The sequence below is a fragment of the Nomascus leucogenys genome, chromosome 10, assembly GCF_006542625.1.
Source record: "Nomascus leucogenys isolate Asia chromosome 10, Asia_NLE_v1, whole genome shotgun sequence".
In the NCBI taxonomy this organism is placed as follows: Eukaryota; Metazoa; Chordata; class Mammalia; order Primates; family Hylobatidae; genus Nomascus; species Nomascus leucogenys.
In genome coordinates, this window is record NC_044390.1 from 56,534,983 (window position 1) to 56,558,428 (window position 23,446).

The 23,446-nt window shown below is 51.7% G+C and overlaps 2 protein-coding genes across 6 annotated transcripts in view; one reads left to right on the forward strand and one right to left on the reverse strand.

Annotated features, from left to right (window-relative positions):
- The window catches only part of TECR (trans-2,3-enoyl-CoA reductase), a 36,697-nt gene extending 28,304 nt beyond the window's left edge, over positions 1 to 8,393 (reverse strand). For both annotated transcript variants that reach the window (XM_003275623.4, XM_030820596.1), the window contains exon 1: positions 8,230 to 8,393. In XM_003275623.4, coding sequence (XP_003275671.1) covers positions 8,230 to 8,244 — 15 coding nt within the window. In that variant the 5' untranslated portion in view covers positions 8,245 to 8,393. The remainder of the gene's footprint in view (positions 1 to 8,229) is intronic.
- A 225-nt stretch (positions 8,394 to 8,618) lies between these two features.
- On the forward strand, positions 8,619 to 22,784 carry DNAJB1 (DnaJ heat shock protein family (Hsp40) member B1). 4 transcript variants are annotated; one of them, XM_030820600.1, is made up of 4 exons: positions 8,619 to 8,731; positions 10,120 to 10,243; positions 20,517 to 21,097; positions 21,394 to 22,784. In XM_030820600.1, exons 3-4 carry the CDS (start codon positions 20,606 to 20,608, stop codon positions 21,622 to 21,624), a joined length of 723 nt encoding a protein of 240 aa, XP_030676460.1. In that variant the 5' UTR covers positions 8,619 to 8,731; positions 10,120 to 10,243; positions 20,517 to 20,605; the 3' UTR covers positions 21,625 to 22,784. The 4 variants fall into 4 exon arrangements, with proteins under 4 accessions (XP_030676460.1, XP_030676459.1, XP_030676462.1 ...); XM_030820599.1 differs by lacking the exons at positions 8,619 to 8,731; positions 10,120 to 10,243 and adding an exon at positions 19,035 to 19,422; XM_030820602.1 differs by lacking the exons at positions 8,619 to 8,731; positions 10,120 to 10,243 and adding an exon at positions 19,630 to 19,694.
- The last annotated feature ends 662 nt before the right edge of the window (positions 22,785 to 23,446 follow it).

A 23,446-nucleotide genomic window follows, 5' to 3' on the forward strand; every position in this document is an offset into this window, starting at 1 on the left:
TTCTTATGTTTAGTATGAGATTCAGATATGTTACTAGATAAGAAGCACTTACACTGCCAGGCGCAGTGGCTCATGCCTGTAATCCCAACACTCTGGGAGGCTAAACTGGGCGGATCACCTGAGGTCAGGAGTTTCAGACCAGCCTGGCCAACATGGTGAAACCCCGTGTCTACTAAAAATACAAAAACTAGCCGGGTGTGGTGGTGGGCGCCTGTAATCCCAGCTACTCGGGAGACTGAGGCAGGAGAATCGCCTGAACCCGGGAGGCGGAGGTTGCAGTGAGCCGAGATCACGCCATTGCACTCCAGTCTAGGGGATAAGAGCGAGACATCGTCTCAAAAAAAAGAAAAAAAAAAAAACACTTAGAATTAAGCACTATATTCACCGTAATTTACTAGGATGATTACTATCTTCTGGCTGCTGCGGGAAATGTCCCAGGTATTAAAACATTCTCAGCAGCCACTGTCAATATCAGCAAGAGGGTGTTAAGACCCAGCCTGAACCTGACCAACTAGCTCAAGGTCTCTGACCTTTCTCACGCAGCCAGGCTTGTCAATCAAAGTGCAGGATTCCCGACCAAACCCAACCACCTTCTCAAGAGTCGCAAGGCCTTTCCAAGCACCGCCCTCACTCAAGGCTGTCAACCCTCCTCTGTTCTCCTCAGGAACCAGTTAGTCGAGAGGGCTTTGCTGGGCCCAGCTGGTGGAGCCTCTAAATCCACCTGGGTGCAGCTGAAGTAGCTACTCCACCTGGCACACACCAAAGCCCACCACTCATCCGGTCCCACTTTCTTGCTACTCGGCCCCGCCTCCCCCAACCAGGCCCGCCGCTTCCTCCTTGCCCCGCCTCCTCTCCCCGACCCCCACCTCCTCCTCCTCCTTAGCCTCGCCTCCCCCTCCCTGGCCCCGCCTCCCCCTCCCTGGCCCCGCCTCCCACATCCAGGCCCCGCCTCCCACATCCAGGCCCCGCCTCCCACATCCCGGCCCCACCTCCCACATCCCGGCCCCGCCTCCCACATCCCGGCCCCGCCTCTTCCTTCTTGTCCCGCTTCCTCCTCCTGAGCCCCACCTCCTCCTCCTCGGCCTCGCCTTCCCCCCGGCCCCGCCTCTTCGTTCTCAGCCCTACCTCCTCATCCTCAGAGATCGCTTCCTCCATCTCAGCCTTGCCCCCTCCTCCTCCGGACCTGCCTCTTCCACCTCGGCCCTGCCTCCTCCTCCTCAGGACACGCCTTTTCCTGCTCAGTTCTGCCCCCTACTCCTTGGGACCCGCCTCCCCCTCCCAGGCACCCCTCCCCTTCCTGAAGCCCCACCTCCTCCTCCTCCTCCTCGGCCCCGCCCCCTCCTCGGCCCCGCCTCCTCACATCTGCCCCACTGTGTCCAGAGGTGAGCAGGGCCGCACTGCTTGTCAAGCGTTAGCTACTGCAAGGTGCTGCACCAAGCTGAGGCTTTCCAGGCATGTATCTGCTCATACAATGCTCACCAGACCAAGAACACCTTGAAACGATAACCCTGGGAGGCAGGGACAATTATCCCGGTCAATATGAACATCGGGCAGGAGAGAGGAAGGGGCCTGAGCTGTAGCGTTTGCCACTTTCCACGGTGTAAATACCCTACCTGTGACTTAGAGATGTCAGTCTGATATCCCTGAACACAGAGTTGGGAAGATGCACACCACCAGCCAATGTCAGCCGGGTCTCGCACACCCAGGTGTCATTTTATGAATTAAAAAGCTAGCTCAAGGCCAGCCGCGGTGGCTCATGCCTGTAATCCCAACACTTTGGGAGGCCAAGGCAGGAGGATCACTTAAGGTCAGGAGTTCGAAACCAGCCTGGCCAATATGGTGAAACCTCATCTCTACTAAAAATACAAAAATTAGCCGGGCGTGGTAGTGGGCGCCTGTAATCCCAGGTACTCAGGAGGCTGAGGCAGGAGAATCGCTTGAACCCAGGAGGCAGAGGTTGCAGTGAGCCTAGATGGCACCACTGCACTCCAGCCTGGGCAACAGAGGGGGACTCTGTCTCACAAAAAAAAAAAAAAAAAAAAAACTAGCTTGAGAGGCTAAAGAACTTGCCCGTGGGCTCCAAATCTTGTCAGTGGCAGTTAAGCATATGAGCCCAGCACTGATCCAAAGCCCGCAAGCATTGCCACCTTCCCAGGAAGAGTATCAATCAATACTGTCCAACCCAAAGGGGAACTGGCCTGCAGCCCTGGAAAAGGCCTTCTTCTCTCAGGTCCCTCATCTGTCACTCTACAGAAGTTAAACCAGAAAAATTCTCTCAAGCCTGGGGCTCTGAGATTCTGAGTGCCTACAGCAAAGAAATGGCCTAAGTACAAAGCTACAGCCAGGGGGACAGAAGGGATTCCACCAGGAGAAGCTGCCCAGTGAGTCACCATCTGCTCAAAGCAAGAAGCCTGCAGGAAAATCTGAAAAGCCTAAGATCCCCTCCAACCCCCTCAGGATCTTGGCCTGAGTCAGGCTAACATAGGAAAGGTCTTTATAGCTCACCACAGCTCAAGGCTCGCCACTTTCCCTTTTTTTTTTTTTTTTTTTGAGACAGAGTCTCACTGTGTTGTCCAGGACTGGAATGCAGTGGTGTGATCTCAGCTCATTGCAACCTCTGCCTCCCAGGTTCAAACGAATTCTCCTGCCTCAGTCTCTCAAGTATCTGGGATTACAGGAGCGCACCATGATGCCTGGCTAATTTTTATATATATATATATATATATATAAATATTTTTTTTCTTTTTTTTTTTTTGAGATGGAGTCTCACTCTGTCGCCCAGGCTGGAGTGCAGTGGCGCGATCTTGGCTCACTGCAAGCTCCACCTCCTGGGTTCACGCCATTCTCCTGCCTCAGCCTCCCGAGTAGCTGGGACTACAGGCGCCCGCCACCACGCCCAACTAACTTCTTCTATTTTTTACTAGAGACGGGGTTTCACCATGTTAGCCAGGATGGTCTCGATCTCCTGACCTCGTGATTCGCCCGCCTCAGCCTCCCAAAGGGCTGGGATTACAGGCGTGAGCCACAGCACCCGGCCAATTTTTATATTTTTAGTGGAGAGGGGGTTTCGCCATGTTGGCCAGGCTAGTCTCAAACTCCTGACCTCAGGTGATCCTCCTGCCTCGGCCTCCCAACATGCTGGGATTACAGGCATGAACCACTGCACCCAGCCAAGGCTCATCACTCTCAATCCTGCCCTTACTGCAAGGGGTAGCCCATCCGATTTTAGGGCAGAGAAAGACCCTCTCCCAGCAGTCCACACTGACCCGCAGCACCTCGCCCTCCCTTCAGGGATGCTGTGTCCTCAGAACATAGCAGGACAGCCACCAGCTGTCCTAGGGCAGCATCGGCAGAGAAGCCATCAGTGTGGACAAAACTGGAGTCAGACAAACCCAGGTTCAGCTCCCTGGCTTCCAGGCTCTGTGACCTTGACCAGCTTAGTTTACCTCTCTGAGCTTCAGTTCCATCATCTGTAAAGTAGAACACTGGTCCCCATCTGATCAGGTGCTAATAAGACTCACCCCTGGGCAAGGCGCGGTGGCTCACACCTATAATCCCAGCACTTTGGGATGCCAAGGCAGGAGGATCGCTTGAGCCCAGGAGTTCGAGACCAGCCTGGACTAACATGGTGAAACCCCATCTCTACTAAAACTACAAAAATTAGCCAGGCGTGGTGGCACCCACCTGTAATAGCTACTTGGGTGGCTGAGGCAGGAAAATAGCTTGAACCGGGGAGGTGGAGGCTGCAGTGAGGTGAGATCGCATCACTGCACTCCAGCCTGGGTGACAGAGCAAGACTCCCTCACCAAAAAAAAAAAAAAAAAAAAAAAAAAAAAGGCTGGGCGTGGTGGCTCACTCCTGTAATCCCAGCACTTTGGGAGGCCGAGGCAGGCGGATCACGAGGTGAGGAGATCGAGACCATCCTGGCTAACATGGTGAAACCCCGTCTCTACTAAAAAATAGAAGTTAGCTGGGCGTGGTGGCGGGCGCCTGTAGTCCCGGCTACTCAGGAGGCTGAGGCAGGAGAATGGCGTGAACCCGGGAGGCGGAGCTTGCAGTGAGCCAAGATGGAGCCACTGCACTCCAGTCTGGGCGAGAGTGTGAGACTCTGCCTAAAAAAAAAAAAAGAAAAGAAAAAAGAAAGAAAACATCCTAAATGTGGGTTATGGGGATTCCAAGAGGCTCGCCTCTGGGTACTCAGCTGCGGGAAATGGGCAGCGACCTGGACTGCTGGAGGCTGAAGAGAGACTGATTTTCTCAGGAATTAACAGGCTCATTTACAAGATGTAGTAGCTGTTTTTTCCAGTTGCTACTGGGCTCATTACTTTGAGTCTCATCTGCAGTGGCAAAAACAGCAATAAAATAAAAAAATACATTAAAAAAAAAACTACCGTATCCTAGGATAAGCAGTTTGCTTACCGACCTAGCTCTGACCCCAAGACAATGCCAAGGCCTGCTCTGGTATTCTAAGAAAAGGGCTTCAGCCAAGACCTGTTCTAGAGAGAGGCTTCACCTCAATTAGGCCACAGAGTGGATAACTTTTCCTCTCAGATCAGATGGGATTTGGCAGTGATATGAGGCTACTGTGGAAACAGCCACCGATCTCCCCTCCTGCTGGGATCCCAACTGCCATGATAACAGTCCTCAACCAGACATTAATTTGTTGTGTGACAGTCAACACGTCCTCCACCCTTCTGGGCATTACCTCTATCAATTGTAAACTGCACCTCATAATCTCCAAGGTCTCTCCAGGGGCCAACCTCTCAGTGGACAAGAGACTGCTTGAGGGTGGGAAGATGGATTTAGTCCCAAGCAGAAATAGATTTTTTTTCTTTTTTTTGAGACAGAGTCTCACTCTTGTCACCCAGGCTGGAGTGCAGTGGTGCGATCTCAGCTCACTGCAACCTCTGCCTCCCAGGTTCAAGTGATTCTCATTCCTCAGCCTCTCAAGTAGCTGGGATTACAGGTGCGCACCACCACACCCAGCTAATTTTTTATTTTTTGTAGAGACGGGGTTTCATCATGTTGGCCAGGTTGGTCTCGAACTCCTGACCTCAAGTGATTCACCCGTCTCAGCCTCCCAAAGTGCTGGGATTACAGGCATGAGCCACCTCGCCCGGCCAGAAATATACTCTTTGATGTAGATAAACCTTTTCTCAAATCGCTTGTTAAATGTGAGTGAAAGCATCCTTTCTATTTTTACTGACCTACAATAAACACATGCAGTTAAACTAATCTGCTTGCTATGCAATCTGCTGGGCCGGGAAACAACTGCTTCTCCCACCCAGAAGCCCTGTAGCTATCGCTTCTATGGGTACTTGGCAAAAGGTTGGCAGAGAATAACAAACAACACAGCAAAATAACAATTTATTTTTTTCCTTCAAGGTCACAATGAACAGTGAGTTTGAAGCTTCCCCCTTCTTTTTTTTTTTTTTTTTTTTTGAGACAGACTCTCGCTCTGTCGTCCAGGCTGGAGTACAGTGGCATGATCTCAGCTCACTGCAGCCTCTGCCTCCAAGTAGCTGAGATTACAGGCGTGTGCCACAACACTCGGCTCACTTTTGTATTTTTAGTAGAGACGAGGTTTCTCCATGTTAGCCAGGCTGGTCTCAAACTCCTCACCTCAAGCCATCCGGCCACCCCAGCCTACCAAAGTGCTGGGATTACAGGCGTGAGCCACCATGCCTGGCCAAAGCTCCCCCTTCTTTCTGGGAGAGAAAAGGATTAAGTACGGTGGAGCATATTCTCCAGTCCAAGTCTGGGGCCTCAGGCTGTGCCCAGCTTCCTGGAACAAACGCGCGCACCCCCAGGGTGCTCAGAGGCCTACTTTATCAGAATTTTAACTAGCAAAACTAAACCAACTACATTTGCAAAATGCCATATGGATGTTCCAAACTGCATGTTTCAAGCTGGACGTGGTAGCTTTTTTTTTTTCTTTTTCCTTCAAACAGGGTCTCTCTCGCCCAGGCTGGAGTACAGTGGCCTGATTTTTGGGCTCACTGCAGCCTCAACCTCCTGGGCTCAAGCCATCCTCCTGCTTCAGCCTCCCAAGTAGCTGAGACTACAGTAGTGGGACTACAGGTTTAGACAGAGTTTGAGAGGGGAATCCACATCAGAACTTTATTCTAGAATGAAAACTTAAATGACAGAGATCATTGAATACAAACCTCCTCATTCTTGATATACCATGTCAAAAATTACAGGATTTCTGGGTCAAAGGCTTCTAAGGGGCCGGACACGGTGGCTCACACCTGTAATCCCAGCACTTTGGGAGGCCAAGGTGGGTGGATCACCTGAGGTCGGGAGTTCGAGACCAGCCTGACCAATATGGAGAAACCCCGTCTCTACTAAAAATACAAAATTAGCCAGGCGTGGTGGCTCATGCCTGTAATTCCGGCTACTCGGGAGGCTGGAGCAGGAGAATCACTTGAACCCGGGAGGTGGAGGTTGCAGTGAGCCGAGATCACGCCATCGCACTCCAGCGTGCGCAACAAGAACAAAACTCCATCTCAGAAAAAAGGCTTCAAAGGATTGTGGGTAAATTTCCAAAAATAGTAACAATAAAGGGGGCAGGAGGCAGAGGTAGTAATATTCAACTTGTGAATAAAAACAAACAACCAGCCGCGCTCCTTCACACCTGTAATCCCAGTACTTTGGGAGGCTGAGGCGGGCAAATCACTTGAGGTCAGGAGTTTGAGGCCAGCCTGCTCGACATGGTGAAACCCCCGTCTCTACTAAAAATACAAAAAATTAGCCGGGCTTGGTGGCGGGCACCTGTAATCCCAGCTATTCAGGAGGCTGAGGCAGGAGAATCGCTTAAACCCAGGAGGCAGAGTTTGCAGTAGGCTGAGATCGCGCCATTGCACTCCAGCCTAGGCAATAAGACCGAAACTCTGTCTCCAAAAGAAGAAAAAAAAAATCCTACGTATCCAAGGTACCTAGAGTAGTCAATTCATTGAGACGGAAAGTAGAATGGTGGCTGCCAGAGGTGGAGGTGGAGAGGAATGGGGAGTTAGTATTTAATGGCTCCAGCTGTTTTCCAAGATGCAGAGTTCTGGAGATGGGTGGTGGTGATGGTTGCACAACAATGTGAATGTTCTTAATGCCACTGAACTGCACACTTAAAAATAGTTAAGATGGTAAATTTTATGTGTATTTTGCCAGAATTTTTTAAATTGGAGGGGAAGTGAGAAACAAGAAATTGCTCGACCTGCCATTTTTCATTTGAGGATCAGCATGGCATAGTGGCTAGGAACTAAGACCTTGGCGTCCTGAGTTCCTCTATCTGTTTTGCATTTACTAACTAGGGGCCTTTGAACAAGTCACTTGATATCTCTGAGACTTTATTCATCCTTACAAACAGGAGTAATAATAGTTCTTATACAAGGTAACAGAATCTCACCAGCACAAGAGTAAGCACTTGCTAAATTGTTCTCATTTTGAATTTTAATAACAAATTTTATTATTTGATGATAGTTACTTACAAGTTAGCAATAATTCAGGGATAATTGGTTGAATTATTAATATTATATTATCACCTAGGGCGATAACCACATCAGAAGACTTCGTTTTAAGGGAAAAAGAGACCCAAGTTAGGAGTCAGAAGACTTGGGCTTCAAGAGTGGCTGTGGGTGGGTATAAGATTTCTCCTTGGTGACACCCAAGGGTTGACGGAGATGACCTCTTAGATAACCAGAAAGCACGATCAGCTTCGCTGCTCTAGGAAAGCCAGCCGTGGAGCTGCACCTCCCTCACCGCCTAAGTCTCCCGGGAACGTCCCGGGCGAGGGAAGGGGTCCAAAGGTCGTATACAAGAATACTGATTGCAAAGTCCCTTCCTACGCTGGTGACGGCGGCGTGGCGCAAGATTTGTGCAAGACTCCCTCGGATTGGGAGCAAGGGTCCCGCACCTTCGTGGCTCCCATGACAAAGTCTGCAACTCAGCCCGCTGGGGGAGCTGCAAGGAACCTGCAAGCGTCCCAGGCCCTGCAAAGACCCCCAAGAAAAAGTACCCCCAAAACAGCCTGGGTTGCAGATTTATAAATACTTCCTCCGCACATGCGCATTGGAATTTACGAGTGGCCCGGGGCGCAACGCTTGCCCACTGCGCCTGCGCCGTCCGGCTCTTCCTTCGGGGCACAGGACCAGAAAGTGGGGTCCCGTGGTCCCGCAAAGAAGGAAAAAGAATGGGTCAGCAGTGGCCACACGGTCCCTGTTTCTCGTTTCTTACCTCGTAGTGCTTCATGGCTCCCTCCCACGGCGGCTACTGCTCCGCGGCTGCTGCTGCCTAACTGCGCGGCACAGCACAGGGTCCCTACAGCGCTCGCAACCGCTGCGATAGACTAAACGCGGCCCTGCGTCCGCCCCGCCCCTCCCGGCCGCGCGCGCCCCGTCGGCCAATCAGGGCAGGAGGCGCCCACCTTCGCCCCTGCTCCTTGGGGCCGGTCCGAACCAAGACTGGGGCTAGCACCAGGGGATTGACCAATCAACTTGCGAGACCCAGCGAAGGGGGCGGAACGCCTGTAGGAGGGGCTAAGGAGAAGGGGCTTGACCATCCACCAATCCAAAGGAGGTCTCTGCGCCGCGCGTCCCTTTGCCACGCCCCCTGATGGCGTCGCTGTGGAAACCAAGGTAAGCAACGGTTAGACCAGACGCGGGGGCGGGGTAAGAAGTTGAGTGACAGGCAAGGCAGCATCCACATGACAGGCGGCGCCGACGGGGTAAATTCTGAGGTGGGCGGCCCCGGGGGTACACCGGGAACAGCAGGAGAGGGCTAGGGGCTGGGGTCGCGGGCTGCGGAGTCTGGATGGCGAGGTCACTATGGGAGGAGACTCTTGAGTGGCAGGGAAGGAAAGGGAAAACGGGATGGCGAAAAGCTCCCCATTTGGGAACCCCCAACCTGCGAGAGCCCCATCCCCATTCTGGGGGTGGCTTCACTGCTGTTTTTAATGAAAGCCCCCGCCCCGCTTTGTTTTTTTGTTTTGTTTTGTTTTGTTTTTGAAACAATCTCGTTCTGTCCCCCAGCTGGAGTGCAGTGGCGCAATGACGGCTCACCGCAACCTCCGCCTCCCGGGTTCAAGCGATTCTCATGCCTCAGCCTCCCAAGTAGCTGAGATGACAGGCGCTCGCCACCACGCCCGGCTAATTTTTGTATTTTTTTTGGTAGAGACGGGGTTTCCCCGTGGTTGGCCAGGCTGGTCTTGAACTCCTGACCTCAGGGGATCCTCCCACCTCAGCCTCCCAAAGTGCTAGGATTACAGGCCTGAGCCACCGCGCCCGGCCCCCCTCCCCACTTTGCTCCGCCCTATAGACAGGGGAACTACATTTGTCTCTGCTTGACGTCCAGAATGGTGTCTAGTGGCTCCATGGGGCCACTGAGCCCTCGAAATGGGGCTGGTCCAGGCCAGGCACGATGGCTCACACCTGTAATCCTAGCACCTTGGGAGGCCGAGGCGGGCAGATGACGAGGTGAGGAGTTCGAGACCAGCCTGGCCGATATGGTGAAACCTCGTCTCTACTAAAGATACAAAAATTAGCCGGGCGTGGTGGTGCACACCTGTAGTCCCAGCTAATCAGGAGGCTGAGGCAGAAGAATCGCTTGAACCCGGGAGGCGGAGGTTGCAGTGAGCCAAGATCTCACCACTACACTCCAGCCTGAGCAACAGACCGTTTCAAAAAAAAAGAAAAGAAAAAAAGAAATGGGACTGGTCCAAATTGAGATGTACTGTAAATGAAAAACACATAAATTTCTGGCCAGGCACGGTGGCTCACACCTGTAATCCCAGCACTTTGGGAGGCCAAGACGGGCAGATCACTTGAGGTCAGGAGTTCAAGACCAGCCTGGACAACATGGTGAAACCCCGTCTCTACTAAAAATACAAAAATTAGCCAGGTGTAATGGTGGGCGCCTGTAATCCCAGCTACTAGGGAGGCTGGGGCAGGAGAATCGCTTGAACCTGGGAGGTGGAGGTTGCAGTGAGCCAAGATCACACCACTGCACTCCAGCCTGGGCGACAGAGTGAGATTCTGTCTCAAAAAAAAAAAAAGGACTTCTGACAGGCAAAGGAACAGGCACTACCTGGCACACTTCGTCACCTCCTCTCCTTACTGTTGTTTCCAGATCCTGCTCCTGAGCCTTCATGAGCTGTTGAACCATCCGGAATTCACAGGCCTGTCATGAGAGACACGATGAGAAGTCCTTAGAGGTAGATCGCTGATTCACAGGGGAGCAGGCGGAGGCAAGGGTGAGTCAGTGCTTGGAACTCAGTCATCCAGATTTGGCTCTGGAAACTTCTGAAGCTGTAGCCTTTGGGGATCCCTGACTGCGAGTACAGGAAGCCAACGCTATGTGGTCTTCAGGAAACTCATTATCTTTTTCACTGGCGCTATCTGGGAAAAACAGATGAAAACCTGAAGGTGTTTTGTATGTGTGCTTTCAAAAGCAAGGATCTGGCCGGACGCAATGGCTCAGGCCTGTAATCCCAGCACTTTAGGAGGCCGAGGCAGGCGGATCACTTGAGGTCAGGAGTTTGAGACCAGCTTGGCCAACATGGTGAAACCCTGTCTCTACTAAAAATACAAAAATTATCTGGGTGTGGTGGCAGGCACCTGTAATCACAGCTACTCAGGAAGCTGAGGCAGAAGAATCAGTTGAACCCAGGAGACAGAGGTTGCAGTGAGCAGAGATCACACCACCGCACTCCAGCCTAGGCGACAAGAGTGAAACTCCATCTCAAAAAAAAAAAAAAAAGCAAAGATATTTTTCTGGTGGCAGTTTTGAGTTTTGAGGCCTTCTGTGTCATGACAAGCCTCACTCCCTGCCCTTCTTGGGTGCTGGGGGAGAGTATTTGCTTCCGGGCCACAAGTTAATTTTTTGGTAGAGATGGGATCTCATTATGTTGCCCAGGCTGCTCTGGAACTCCTGGCCTCAAGTGATCCTCCCTCCCCGGCCTCCCAAAGCGCTGGGATTACAGGCATGTGCCATCCCACTCGGCCTGAGACCACCGTTAAAATCCTATCAGATTGAATTACCTGAGGTACTTGATTGTGAGGGGCCATGGGGATAGGGTTGAACCCCTAACTAAGACTCAGCCACGTGTTGCTCCTTCACCAGTTATGCAAATTTTCAACTTATTTAATGTGATCTGAAGAGGTGAGTCTTCCAGCTCTGGTTTGCAGCTAGATAGGGCATGACGGTGTACAAGTAGGTGCCATTTTGAAGAGATTCCATACATATTCCCATAAACTCAGGACGTTTTGGAAATTCCCTTTTGAGACTGCTTTTCTGAGCCCCACACTTACTCAACAGACACTAAATCATCCTCGTACACCTACTATGCTGCATGTCAACTGGAACATACAAATAATTTCCACCCCCTCCTCACCCATAAGAAGCTGGCAGAAAGGCAGGATCCAGCCTCCAAAGTAGAATTCCTCTTTGTTTTTGAGGGGTGTTGCAGGCTTGAGGAACCCCTTGTTTGCCCATCTGGCTTCCAGTAACCAGGCTGTCAGCAGAAATGAAAGCCACCCTTGGAATGAAGACTGGCCACTTTGTTCAAGCCACTGAGGACACTGTACTGTGGCCCCCTGATGGTGCCTGTCTGTAGGGACAGCTAGATCCTGCTGGTGTCTTCACAGTCCCAGCAGTGGCTGATTCACAATGGTGACTGGTAGATCTGTTGGGTCCTTGCTGAGCTGATGGTAACTAGCTCGTTTATTAAAGTAATTTCCAAGGGAGAAACTGCAAGAGACGGCCTAAGCTGTGGCAGCTTCCAAGGATGAGCTTTTCTGGACCTCAGGTTTGGGGGAACCCGAGACCATTTGAATGCCAGAGATGTGATGTGTTTGGTAATGTCGTGTCTCACAAGCTCCTTTTGTATTTCCCATGGGCAGGTCAGGTCGGATCTTGACTTTTTCCAGAAACTGGCTTGGCTGGTTTGGGGTGTGTGTGAATGAGCTGGCTCGCCGGGTGTGTGAGGGGAGGTGAAACTGGGACTAGACAAGCCAGGGCTCGTTAGCAAGTTTCCGCTGCGTCAGGAATCCTGGAGAGAGTTTCCCAAGCCCTATCCTGTCTTGCCTGGGTTGTTTAGTTTTTCTCCTTCTTTGTTTTTTTTTTCATTGAAGTGTAATTGACATGTAGTAAAATTCACCCATTTCAGTGTACAGCTCTGAACACATACAGTCATGCAACCACCATTACAATCAAGATACAGAACATTTACACCAACCCAAAAAATTCTCCAAACTACTCCATTTGTTGCAAGTCCCAGCCCCTGGCAAGCATTCATCTGCTTTCTGTCCTGATACTTTTGCCTTTTCCAGAAGATCGAATGAAATGGAATCACGCAGCCTTTTGAGCCTGGCTTCTTTCACCCACATAATGCATATGAGGTTCGTCTGTAATGTTGTTTTTTTGTATCTGTAGCTCGTTCCTTTTTATGGCTGAATAGTATTCCATTGTGTGGAGGGATCCCATTTGTTTGTCCATTCATCCATTGAAGGACAGTTAGGGTTTAACTGCTGTTGGTAATAACTAATAAAGCCTCAGCAAACATTCGCTCATGAGACTCCATCTCAAAAAAAAAAAAAAAAAGTAGATTTTACCCTGCTGGTGTTGCTATGTGGATGAAATTGAGAGGAGCCAGGAGGTGAACATTATAATAGTATCTTTTTTATTTTTATTTTTGAGATGGAGTCTCGCTCTGTCACCCAGGCTGGAGTGCAGTGGCGCAATCTCAGCTCACTGCAACCTCCACCTTCTAAGTTCAAGCGATTCTCCTGCCTCAGCCTCTGGAGTAGCTGGGATTACACATGTGCACCACCATGCCCAGCTAATTTTTGTATTTTTAGTACAGACGGGGTTTCACCATGTTGGTCAGGATGGTCTCCATCTCTTGACCTTGTGATCCTCCCGCCTCAGCCTCCCAAAGTGCTGGGATTACAGGCATGAGCCACCGCAGCCAGCCATGAATCTTTATATATGAACAAAGGTTTTCATTTCACATGGGTATCCCACTAGGAGTGGCATTACTGGCTCATATGGCTATAGTGCTTTTTGAAGGTCTTTTTTTTTTTTTTTTTTGAGAATGAATCTTGCTCTGTTGCCCAGGCTGGAGTGCAGTGGCACCATCTCGGCTCACTGCAACCTCCACCTCCTAGGTTCAAGTGATTCTCCTGCCTCAGCCTCCCAAATAGCTGGGATTACAGGCGCACGCCACCACGCCTGACTAATTTTTGCATTTTTCGTAGAGATGGGGTTTCACCATGTTGGCCAGGCTGCTCTCAAACTCCTGACTTCAAGGGATCCACCTGCCTCAGCCTCCCAAAGTGCTGAGATTACAGGCATGAGCCACTGCACCCAACCTTGAAGATCTTTTCAAAATTTATTTGGATTTTTATTTATTTTTGAGACACGGTCTCACTTTCTCTCAGGCTAGTGTGCAGTGGCACACTCATAGCTCACTGCAGCTTGGAATTCCTGAGCTCAAGTGATCCTCCCACCTCAGCCTCCCAAGTAGCTGGCACATGCCACCATGCCCAGCTGATTTCTTTGTCATTCTTTGTAGATATGGGGTCTCACTATGTGTGCCAGGCTGATCTGGAACTCCTGGGCTCAAGTGATCCTCCTGCTTTTTTTTTTTTTTTTTTTTTTTTTTTTTTTTTTTTTTGATCCTCCTGCCTTGGCCTCCAAAAGTGCTGGGTTTACAGGTGTGAGCCACCGCGCCCGGCAAGGTCTTTTTTTCAACAGGTGAGCTGAAGACAGGAGTGATGCAATTTTCTTAAAATTAAGGCTTTATGATCATCTGAGTCACATTATACACAAGCTGAGTGTCTACTGTAAGCACTCAGTATGCTAAACACTTCAGCATTTTACTCTCTGGGTGATGCTGGGGAAGTCACATGACCTCTCAGAATCTCCATCTCCCCACCTGTAAAATGGGTGTAATGATAGCCCAACCTCATAGGGCTGTTGTGACAAGTATATGAGTTAATATTCATCGAGTACTTGGAACAGGCTTGGCCATGTCAATGTTAGATGTTATTATAGGCCAGACATGGTGGCTTATGCCTGTAATCCTAACACTTGGGGAGGCCAAGGCCGGCGGATCACCTGAGCTCAGGTGTTTGAGACCAACCTGAGCAACGTGGCAAAACCCCATCTCTACCAAAACCATAATACAAAAAATTAGCCGGGCATGGTGGCAGGCACCTGTGATCGCAGCTACTCAGGAAGCTGGGGCGGGAGGATCATTTGAACCTGGGAGGTGGAGGTTGCAGTGAGCCAAGATTGTGCCACTGTGCTCCAGCATGGGTGACAGTGTGAGACCCCATCTCAAAAAAACAAAAAAACAAAAAAACAAAAAAACAAGGCCGGGTGTGGGGTTCAACCCCTGTAATCCCAGCACTTTGGGAGGCCAAGGTGGGTGAATCATGAGATCAGGAGTTCGAGACTAGCCTGGCCAACGTGGTGAAACCGAGTCTCTACTAAAAATACAAAAATTAGCCAGGTATGGTGGTGGGCACCTGTAATCCCAGCTACTCGGGAGGCTGAGGCAGAGAATCGCTTGAACCCAGGAGGCGGAAGTTGCAGTGAGCCAAGATCGCACCACTGCAACTCCACTGCACTCCAGCCTGGGTGACAGAGCGAGACTCCATCTCAAAAATAAAAATAAAAATGTTATTATAATGTTCATTTCCTGGCTCCTCTCAATTTCATCCACATAGCAACACCAGCAGGGTAAAATCTACTCTTTTTTTTTTTTTTTGAGACAGAGTCTCACTCTGTTGCCCAGGCTGGAGTACAGTGGCGCGATCTTGGCTCACTGCAACCTCCACCTCCCAGGTTCAAGCAATTCTCCTGCCTCAGCCTCCTGAGTAGCTGGGAGTATGGGCGCATGCCACCATGCCCAGCTAATTTTTGTGTTTTTAGTAGAGACAGGGTTTCACCACGTTGGACAGGCTGGTCTCAAACTCCTGACCTCAAGTGATCCACCCGCCTCAGCTTCCCAAAGTGGTGGGATTACAGGCATGAGCCACCACGCCTGGCCTAATCTACTCTTATCTCCAATTTATGGAGGACAGACCTAATGCTCCCAGAGATCGAGCAGGCTATGGAAGATCACACACGTAGGGAATAAGGAAACAGTTGGTCCAGGATTTGAACTAAAGCAACCGTCCTCAGACTCACTTGTGTAGTTCCTATATCAGTCAGGATTTTACCACAGACGCAGAGCCAGAGCCAGTAGGAGTGTGTGTGTGTGTGTGTGTGTGTGTGTGTGTGTGTGTGTGTGTGTGTTTGTGTGCAGACATTTATTTCAAGGAATTGGCTTACATGTTTGTGGGGGCTGGCTAGACAACGCCAAAATCTGCTGGGTGGGCTAGCAGGCTGGAAACTTAGGCAGGAGCTGATGCTTTTTCTGCCGGGAAACCTCAGTGTTTACTTTCAGTGTTGGCTTTTTTTTTTTTTTCCTTCGAGATGGAGTCTTGCTCTGTCACCCAGGCTGGAGTGCAGTGGCCTGATCTCGGCTCACTGCAACCTCTGCCTCCTGGGTTCAAGTAATTCTCCTGCCTCAGCCTCCCGAGAAGCTGGGATTATAAGTGCCCACCACCACGCCCAGCTAATTTTTGTATTTTTAGTATAGACAAGGTTTCACCGTGTTGGCCAGGCTGATCTCGAACTCCAGATCTCATGATCCTCCTGCCTCGGACTTGCAAAGTGCTGGGATTACAGGTGTGAACCACCACACCCGGCCTCAGTGTTGGCTTTTAAAGCCTGTAGACTGATTGGATGAGTCCCACTTACATCCTCACATCCTTGAGGGTCATGTCCCGTTTTTAAAGTCAAGCGACTGTAGACGTGTTAACCTAACCGCATCAACATAATAACTTCACAGCAACACCTAGATTAGTGTTTAATTGAATAACTAGGTTCTAGAGCTTAGCCACACTGACACAACAAACAACTATCACAGCTTTTCCAAGTTAAGAGCCCAATATCTGCTGAAGTTTACGAAGACGCCATTTTTTCAGTAATATTCTGAAGTTCTCAGTGAGTGTTCAGGTCACAGTACCATGTCCATTAGGAGAGAGTTACTGGGTTTGTTTGTTTGTTTGTTTAATTTCCTGGCTCCTAGAACTGATTAAACAAAATAAATAAAACTTCCGGAACTGGCTGGGTGTGGTGGCTCACGCCTGTAATCCCAGCACCTTGGGAGATCAAGGCAGGTTGATCACCTGAGGTCAGGAGTTCAAGACCAGCCTGGCCAACATGGTGAAACCCTGTCTCTACTAAAACTACAAAAATTAGCCAGGCATGGTCGCAAGCGCCTGTAATCCCAGCTACTTGGGAGGCTGAGGCAGGAGAATCACTTGAACCCAGGAGGCGGAGTTTGCAGTGAACTGAGATCGTGCCACTGCACTCCAGCCTGGGCAACGAGAGTGAAACTTCATCTCAAAACAAACAAACAAAACTTACTGAACATGACCCAGGCTTACTCAAGGAGGGGAGAGTTCCCAGCCCTAACAGTGACCCCAAGCACAAAGACATCCCTTGCACAGTGTTTTTGGCAAAATGTTGCCCTCCAGTGTGTCAAGAAACTTTATTATTATTATTATTATTAATATTATTATTATTATTATTTGAAACTCTCACTCTGTCACCCAGTCTGGAGTGCAGTGGCGCGATCTTGGCTCACTGCAACCTTTGCCTCTCAGGTTGAAGCGAGTCTCCTGCCTCAGCCTCCAGAGTAGCTGGGATTACAGGCACCTGCCACCACGCCCGGCTAATTTTTGTATTTTTAGTAGAGACGGGGTTTCACCACATTGGCCAGGCTGGTCTCGAACTCCTGACCTCAGGTGATCCACCCGCCTCGGCCTCCCAAAGTGCTGGGATTACAGGCATTGAGTCACCGCGCCTGGCCTATGGCAAGAAACTTTAGAACCACCAGAAAGATCCACCCTGGTGGAGCCATGTTAAGGCCTTTGGAGGCTGCTGCATTTGTAATTCTAAATTAAATTTATATTATAAAATACTAGCTTATAAGTATAAAGTCACGAGCTCTGAGTTTATCCCCATGATGCTCCTGATAGTTATTTATATAATTTTTTTATGGGGAGTCTCAGGATCTCACTGTCACCCAGGCTGGAGAGCAGTGGCACAATCATAGCTGACTGCAGCCTCAAATTCCTGGGCTCAAGAGATCCTCCCGCCTCAGGAGGCAGGAGGATGGTCTTCTTCCTCAGGAGTCCCTGTCTGCCCAGGGGCAGCTGTCACTGGAATCTTTTAGCTGTGATGCTGCCAGGAATGAGGTGATGGCTGAAGAGCCCACCACTAAGAACATGGTTAGTCACCCCTTTGACAATGCTTCCTTTGTGCCATGCCTGCTCTGAGCACTTCGCAAATGTTGACTCATATAAACTTCAAAGCCCTCATGATGTGGGCACAACTGCTATCCTCATTCCTCATTGTGCAGATGAGGAAGCTGAGGCCAGCAAAGGCCTAGTAACTAACCCAAGGTTACACAGCCGGGAAATGCTGGAGCTGGGAATGAAGCCCAGCTGTCTGGTTCCAGAGCCAGTGTTACTGACCTCCCAGGCAGTTCTTCCAGGAACCTCCCCCACTTCCCTGGGCCCTTCCCAGGTGGAACCCCTTTCTGAGCCTCCTTTTCCCATCAGCCCTGTCCTTGACGGAGGCACCCCAGACTTTCAGAGCCAAACGCAATCGTGCTGCCTACAATTGAGGAAACAGAGGCCTTGAAAGGTGTGTGACACACCTATGTCCCCCCAAATTATAAAGGTAGTTGGGGAAGAAAAAGAAGCACATGTGTAAGAACGGAGAATATTTATGAGGTTCTCACTGCGTTCCAGGCACTGGGGACCCAGTGCAGACAGGACCTGGCCCCTGCCCAGGTGGGGATGTCAGGCTGAGAGGGAACACACTGGGAGGAAAGCCAAGAAACAAGATAAATTTCAAATTTAGCGACAAGTGCTCTTGAGAGGGCAGTAAAGTGAAGAAGGCGGGACTGGGAGGACCTTGGGAGATGAGCTTCCGTCCAGATCCTCACCTTGCTTTAGGAGGTGAGAACAGACGCAGTCTTCCATCCCAACATCCTTCTCCCCACGGTTGGGAGAATAGCGCTGGTGGGTTTTTTTGTTCATTTTACTTTATTTTACTTATTTTATTTTATTTATTTATGAGACGGAGTCTCGCTCTGTTGCCGAGGCTGGAGTGCAACGGCGGGATCTTGGCTCACTGCAACCTCTGCCTCCCCGATTCAAGCTATTCTCAGGCCTCAGCCTCCTGAGTAGCTGGGATTACTGGTGCGTGCCACCAACGCCCGGGTAATTTTTGTATTTTTAGCAGAGACGGGGTTTCACCATATTGGCCAGGCTGGTCTCGAACTCCTGACCTCAGGTGATCCGACCGCCTCAGCCTCCCAAAATACTGGGATTACAGGCGTGAGCCACCGCGCCCGGCCTGTTTGTTCATCTTAAATAGAAACGGAGTCTCCCTATGTTGCCTAGGCTGGTCTCCAACTCCTAGGCTCAAGAGACCCTCCTGCCTTGGCTTCAGGAAGTGATGGGATTACAGGCGTGAGGCTCCGCGCCCGGCCTGATAGGTTCTCTTATTGCCATGTTGTAGATAGAAGGGGGCCCCTGGCCTAGGCAGACACAGGTTAGGTAGTTCGTCCGGCGTCACCCGGCGGGAGCCCACCACAGGCCCCGCCAGACAAGAGCGGGCAGGTTTATCACCTCCCAGGGAAATGACTGGGTAGTCCCAGGCCCCACCCCTTCCCGATACAGCATGTTCGCTGTGGCTCTCGACCCACTGACCCAGGCGGAGGGCGGGACGCAGGGTAGCTGGGGTCGCGTAGAGAGTGAAAGAAGGTCGCGATTGGCTCGTCCCGAAAGGTGGGCGGGGCCTCCTCCGACCTGTGCGCGCGCGCCGCGGGGAGGTGTTGCCGAGGGCGGAGCAGGAGGGGGCGTGCCCCCGCGCTGGCGGCCGTTGACGGTGAGGCCCCGCCCCGGATGTCGTGTGTCGCTGAAAGGGCAGCGGCGATTGGCCAGCGCCGCGGGGGGGGGCGGGGCGGAAGGTTCTGGAGGGGGCTGGCGGGCTCTGGAAGCTTCCGCCGGACGGGTATATAGAGTCCGGGACCGGGCGGCGGCGGAGCCGGGGGACGGCAACAGCGGGTTGGCGGGTCGCAGGCGGGGGCTATGGGTAAAGATTACTACCAGACGCTGGGCCTGGCCCGCGGCGCATCAGACGAGGAGATCAAGCGGGCCTACCGCCGCCAGGCGCTGCGCTACCACCCGGACAAGAACAAGGAGCCCGGCGCCGAGGAGAAGTTCAAGGAGATCGCCGAGGCCTACGACGTGCTCAGCGACCCGCGCAAGCGCGAGATCTTCGACCGCTACGGGGAGGAAGGTGTGTGCTCGTGGCCAGGGGTGCGGCCCCGCCGTTTGACAGACAGGGAAACTGAGGCACGCTGGTCCGTCTCGGCAGCCCCCCCGGGGAGGACGCCCCGAGCCCTGGGGCCGAGCTGCCCCGCCCTCCGGCCTCGCGAGCCTCCGCCCTCGGATTGGCGGCCGCGCGGTGGGAGGAGGAGCCTTGGCCCAGCCGCTTGCCCAGAAGCTTCTAGCATGTCTGGGGCTGCCCCTCCCCGGCCGTCTCCTCCCGCGGCCCCGAGCAGCCCCAGGGTGCGGTGCAGGGGGTTGGGGGAGCCGGGGATGACGACGGGGACGGCGCGGTGGAGCCCGCTGCGGACCCGGGCTCCGCAGGGAGGCGCCTCTGGCTCAGCTGCGGGGCGCGGGGCTGTGAATGCAGGCGCCGACCCCGTTCGCAGGCTTGGGGGCTGGGTTGGGATAATTCCCGGGAAGGGATGATCTGGCCCCGGCCGGGCACGCAGGAGGCAGTGGCAGCCCAGGTGCGGAGAACGGGGCCGCTTCGAGGGGGAAGGAGAGCGGGGCTTTTTGTCCCTGTGCCCGTTGATGACTCAGGCTGGCTTCTGGGATTGATCTGGAGCTGACTTTTTGTGCAAGGATGGTGGCAGTGAATGCTAATTTGCGAGGATTTAAAAACTCCCCATCTATTTTGTTTTTTGTTTTTTTTTCTTATTTCTACTCTTCCTACACATCACTAGCCCTAAAACATTGAGAGTAAACTCTTACCGAAAGCCGACCCTGGACCGTGTGTTTTTAGCCATCTCTTGGGTGACATTGCCAGGAGGATGGGTCAGCCCAGGAATGGCAGGGCCAGGGTGGCACCTGGAGGTGGAAATCTAACCGCACGAGTCCTTTTCCACTGTCAGGCTACGCGGAAGTACTTGGTGGGGGCGGGGGGGCGGGGGCGCGTCTCTGCTGCTGCAGTGAGAGGTAGAAGCTTGGGTTTCTTCCTTGCTCTCCTCTGACAGACTAAAGAAAGTTCCTCCCCCATGGCTTCCAAGCTTTTTTCCCCCTGTAAGGGAAGCGCGAGAGGGTCTGCTGTTCAGCCATCTGACTGCTTCTAATTCTGCTTTTCAGGCCTAAAGGGCAGTGGCCCCAGTGGCGGTAGCGGCGGTGGTGCCAATGGTACCTCTTTCAGCTACACATTCCATGGAGATCCTCATGCCATGTTTGCTGAGTTCTTCGGTGGCAGAAATCCCTTTGACACCTTTTTTGGGCAGCGGAACGGGGAGGAAGGCATGGACATTGATGACCCATTCTCTGGCTTCCCTATGGGCATGGGTGGCTTCACCAACGTGAACTTTGGCCGCTCCCGCTCTGCACAAGAGCCCGCCCGAAAGAAGCAAGATCCCCCAGTCACCCACGACCTTCGAGTCTCCCTTGAAGAGATCTACAGCGGCTGTACCAAGAAGATGAAAATCTCCCACAAACGGCTAAACCCCGACGGAAAGAGCATTCGAAACGAAGACAAAATATTGACCATTGAAGTGAAGAAGGGGTGGAAAGAAGGGACCAAAATCACTTTCCCCAAGGAAGGAGACCAGACCTCCAACAACATTCCAGCTGATATCGTGTTTGTTTTAAAGGACAAGCCACACAGTATCTTTAAGAGAGATGGCTCTGATGTCATTTATCCTGCCAGGATCAGTCTCCGGGAGGTAAGGTGCCAGGTGGGGCAGTGTCTGTAGAGGGCGATGGCTGCTCTTTAAAGCAGTTTAGTATTTGCTGAACAAATGTGTTGGGGTGTGTAGTGCGTGCCAGGCTTGGGACACAACAGTGAACAGGACTGACCAGGGCGCTGTTCTGGAGCTTTCATGGAGGGGACATGTAGATTTGGGGCCCAGGTCTTAGCTGCAGAGGCCTGATGGGTCTTACTCTATGCCAGATGGCCTCTGGGCAAGAGCTGAGCCTGTTGAGCTAGCTTCCATCTAATGCTGTCCCTTTGCTCTTCAAGGCTCTGTGTGGCTGCACAGTGAACGTCCCCACTCTGGACGGCAGGACGATACCAGTCGTATTCAAAGATGTCATCAGGCCTGGCATGCGGCGAAAAGTTCCTGGAGAAGGCCTCCCCCTCCCCAAAACACCCGAGAAACGTGGGGACCTCATTATTGAGTTTGAAGTGATCTTCCCCGAAAGGATTCCCCAGACATCAAGAACCGTACTTGAGCAGGTTCTTCCAATATAGCTAGCTGAGCTCCCCAAGGACTGACCAGGGACCTTTCCAGAGCTCAAGGATTTCTGGACCTTTCTACCAGTTGTGGACCATGAGAGGGTGGGCCCAGGGAGGGCTTTCGTACTGCTGAATGTTTTCCGGAGCATATATTACAATCTTTCAAAGTCACTAGACGTCAGTGGTTTTTCGAGCTATAGGGCATCAGGTGGTGGGAACAGCAGAAAAAGGCATTCCAGTCTGCCCCACTGGGTCCGGCAGCCCTCCCAGGATGGGCCCACATCCATCTCCAGTCCCTGTCCAGGGGTGAGAGGCAGACCAGCAGCTGGATTTGATCCCTCTGTGTCGCTTTGCTTCTGGCTGGTAGATAATGTCGACCTGCTGTCTTGGTTCCCAGACCCCGTACACTCCTCCGTTTCTGTTGCGTGATCAGTTCGTGGTTTATTCTGTATTTGTCTCCCATGTCTTGCTCTTCTCCTGGAGAATTCTGTCTTCTCTTTGGCCATCTCAAATTGAGAACCTAAACTATTCCCGTAGAACTGCCTGGTTGGCGCCCACAAGCAATACCTCTTGTTCCAGCAGGACCAAGGGAGCCAGCCTCCAGTGAGTGACTCCAGCAAGTGCAGCCACCTCTCCCTTGAGGGTCTGGGAGCCTTGCCCCCCCAAGGGGCCCTCCTGACCTCTGGCTCCAGTGAAGCTGAATGTCCTCACTTCGTGGGTCACACTCTTTACATTTCTGTAAGGCAATCTTGGCACACCTGGGGCTTACCAGTGGCCCAGGTAATTTTTTGTTTCATGGACTATGGACTCTTTCAAAGGGATCTGATCCTTTTGAATTTTGCACAGCCCTAGATACAATCCCTTTTGATAAAAGGGTCTTTGCTTCTGATTATAGGAGCACTGTGGAACGTCTGTAAATATGTTTTTATAATTCCATGTATAGTTGTACACTCAAAACCTGTTCCCGGCAGCCACTGCTCTCTGTATACGGCCATAATGGAATTCTGAAGAAATGTTGGGGAGGGAAGGGGAGTTGGAACAAATGTCTGTTCCCTGGAGGCCAGTCTGGTGCTCAGACCTTTAGACTCATTGTAAGTTGCCACTGCCAACATGAGACCAAAGTGTGTGACTTGTCAATGCAGCGTGACAGCATTAAAGACTGATGTTAAACCTCAGGGGAGCGGTCCCGCGACTCTGTTTGAGGGTTCTGCTGGTTTTGGGGGTGGATTAGGGACCTGGGTATCCCTCCAAATGCAATCAAGATGGGAGGGTGGGATGGGCGGGAGGCAAGTGCCCTGCAAGGGAAAGATAAGTCCCCCTTCCTCGGCCATAAGTGGTTTGGAGAACTTCTACCCACACTCAGGGTCCAAAAAACCAGAGACCCAAGCACAGTGGCCTTGGGGATCATTTTTTGATGAAGGTTGGAGTCAAAGTAGAGGTGGGGGGAGGCAAGGTCTGGCTCTTAATTCTGCCTTTCTTCAGGGTCCCTGGCTTTTTCAGCAGACCTTGGCCCTGGGGCCAAAAGACCAACCCAGGGTCTGGCCTCTTAATTTCCTATCACTCCTTTCCTGCTAGAATGGGCTGGGTGTCCTGAAGGCTGGCCAAACCGGAGCTCAAGGTCCTGCCCAGGACTAACCCCACCCTAGAGAAGACCCATTTCCTGCCTTGGCTTTATTTGCAGGCTACTAAATCTGCTTTTACTTTGTAACTTTTTTTAAAATAACCGGTTTTATTGTAAGCAATTACTCAGGCTTAAAACAATGTATTGCTGCTTTGCTACAAAATGTTCTAAAGTGGAAACACTGTATATAGACCAGGAGCAGTGGCTCAGGCCTGT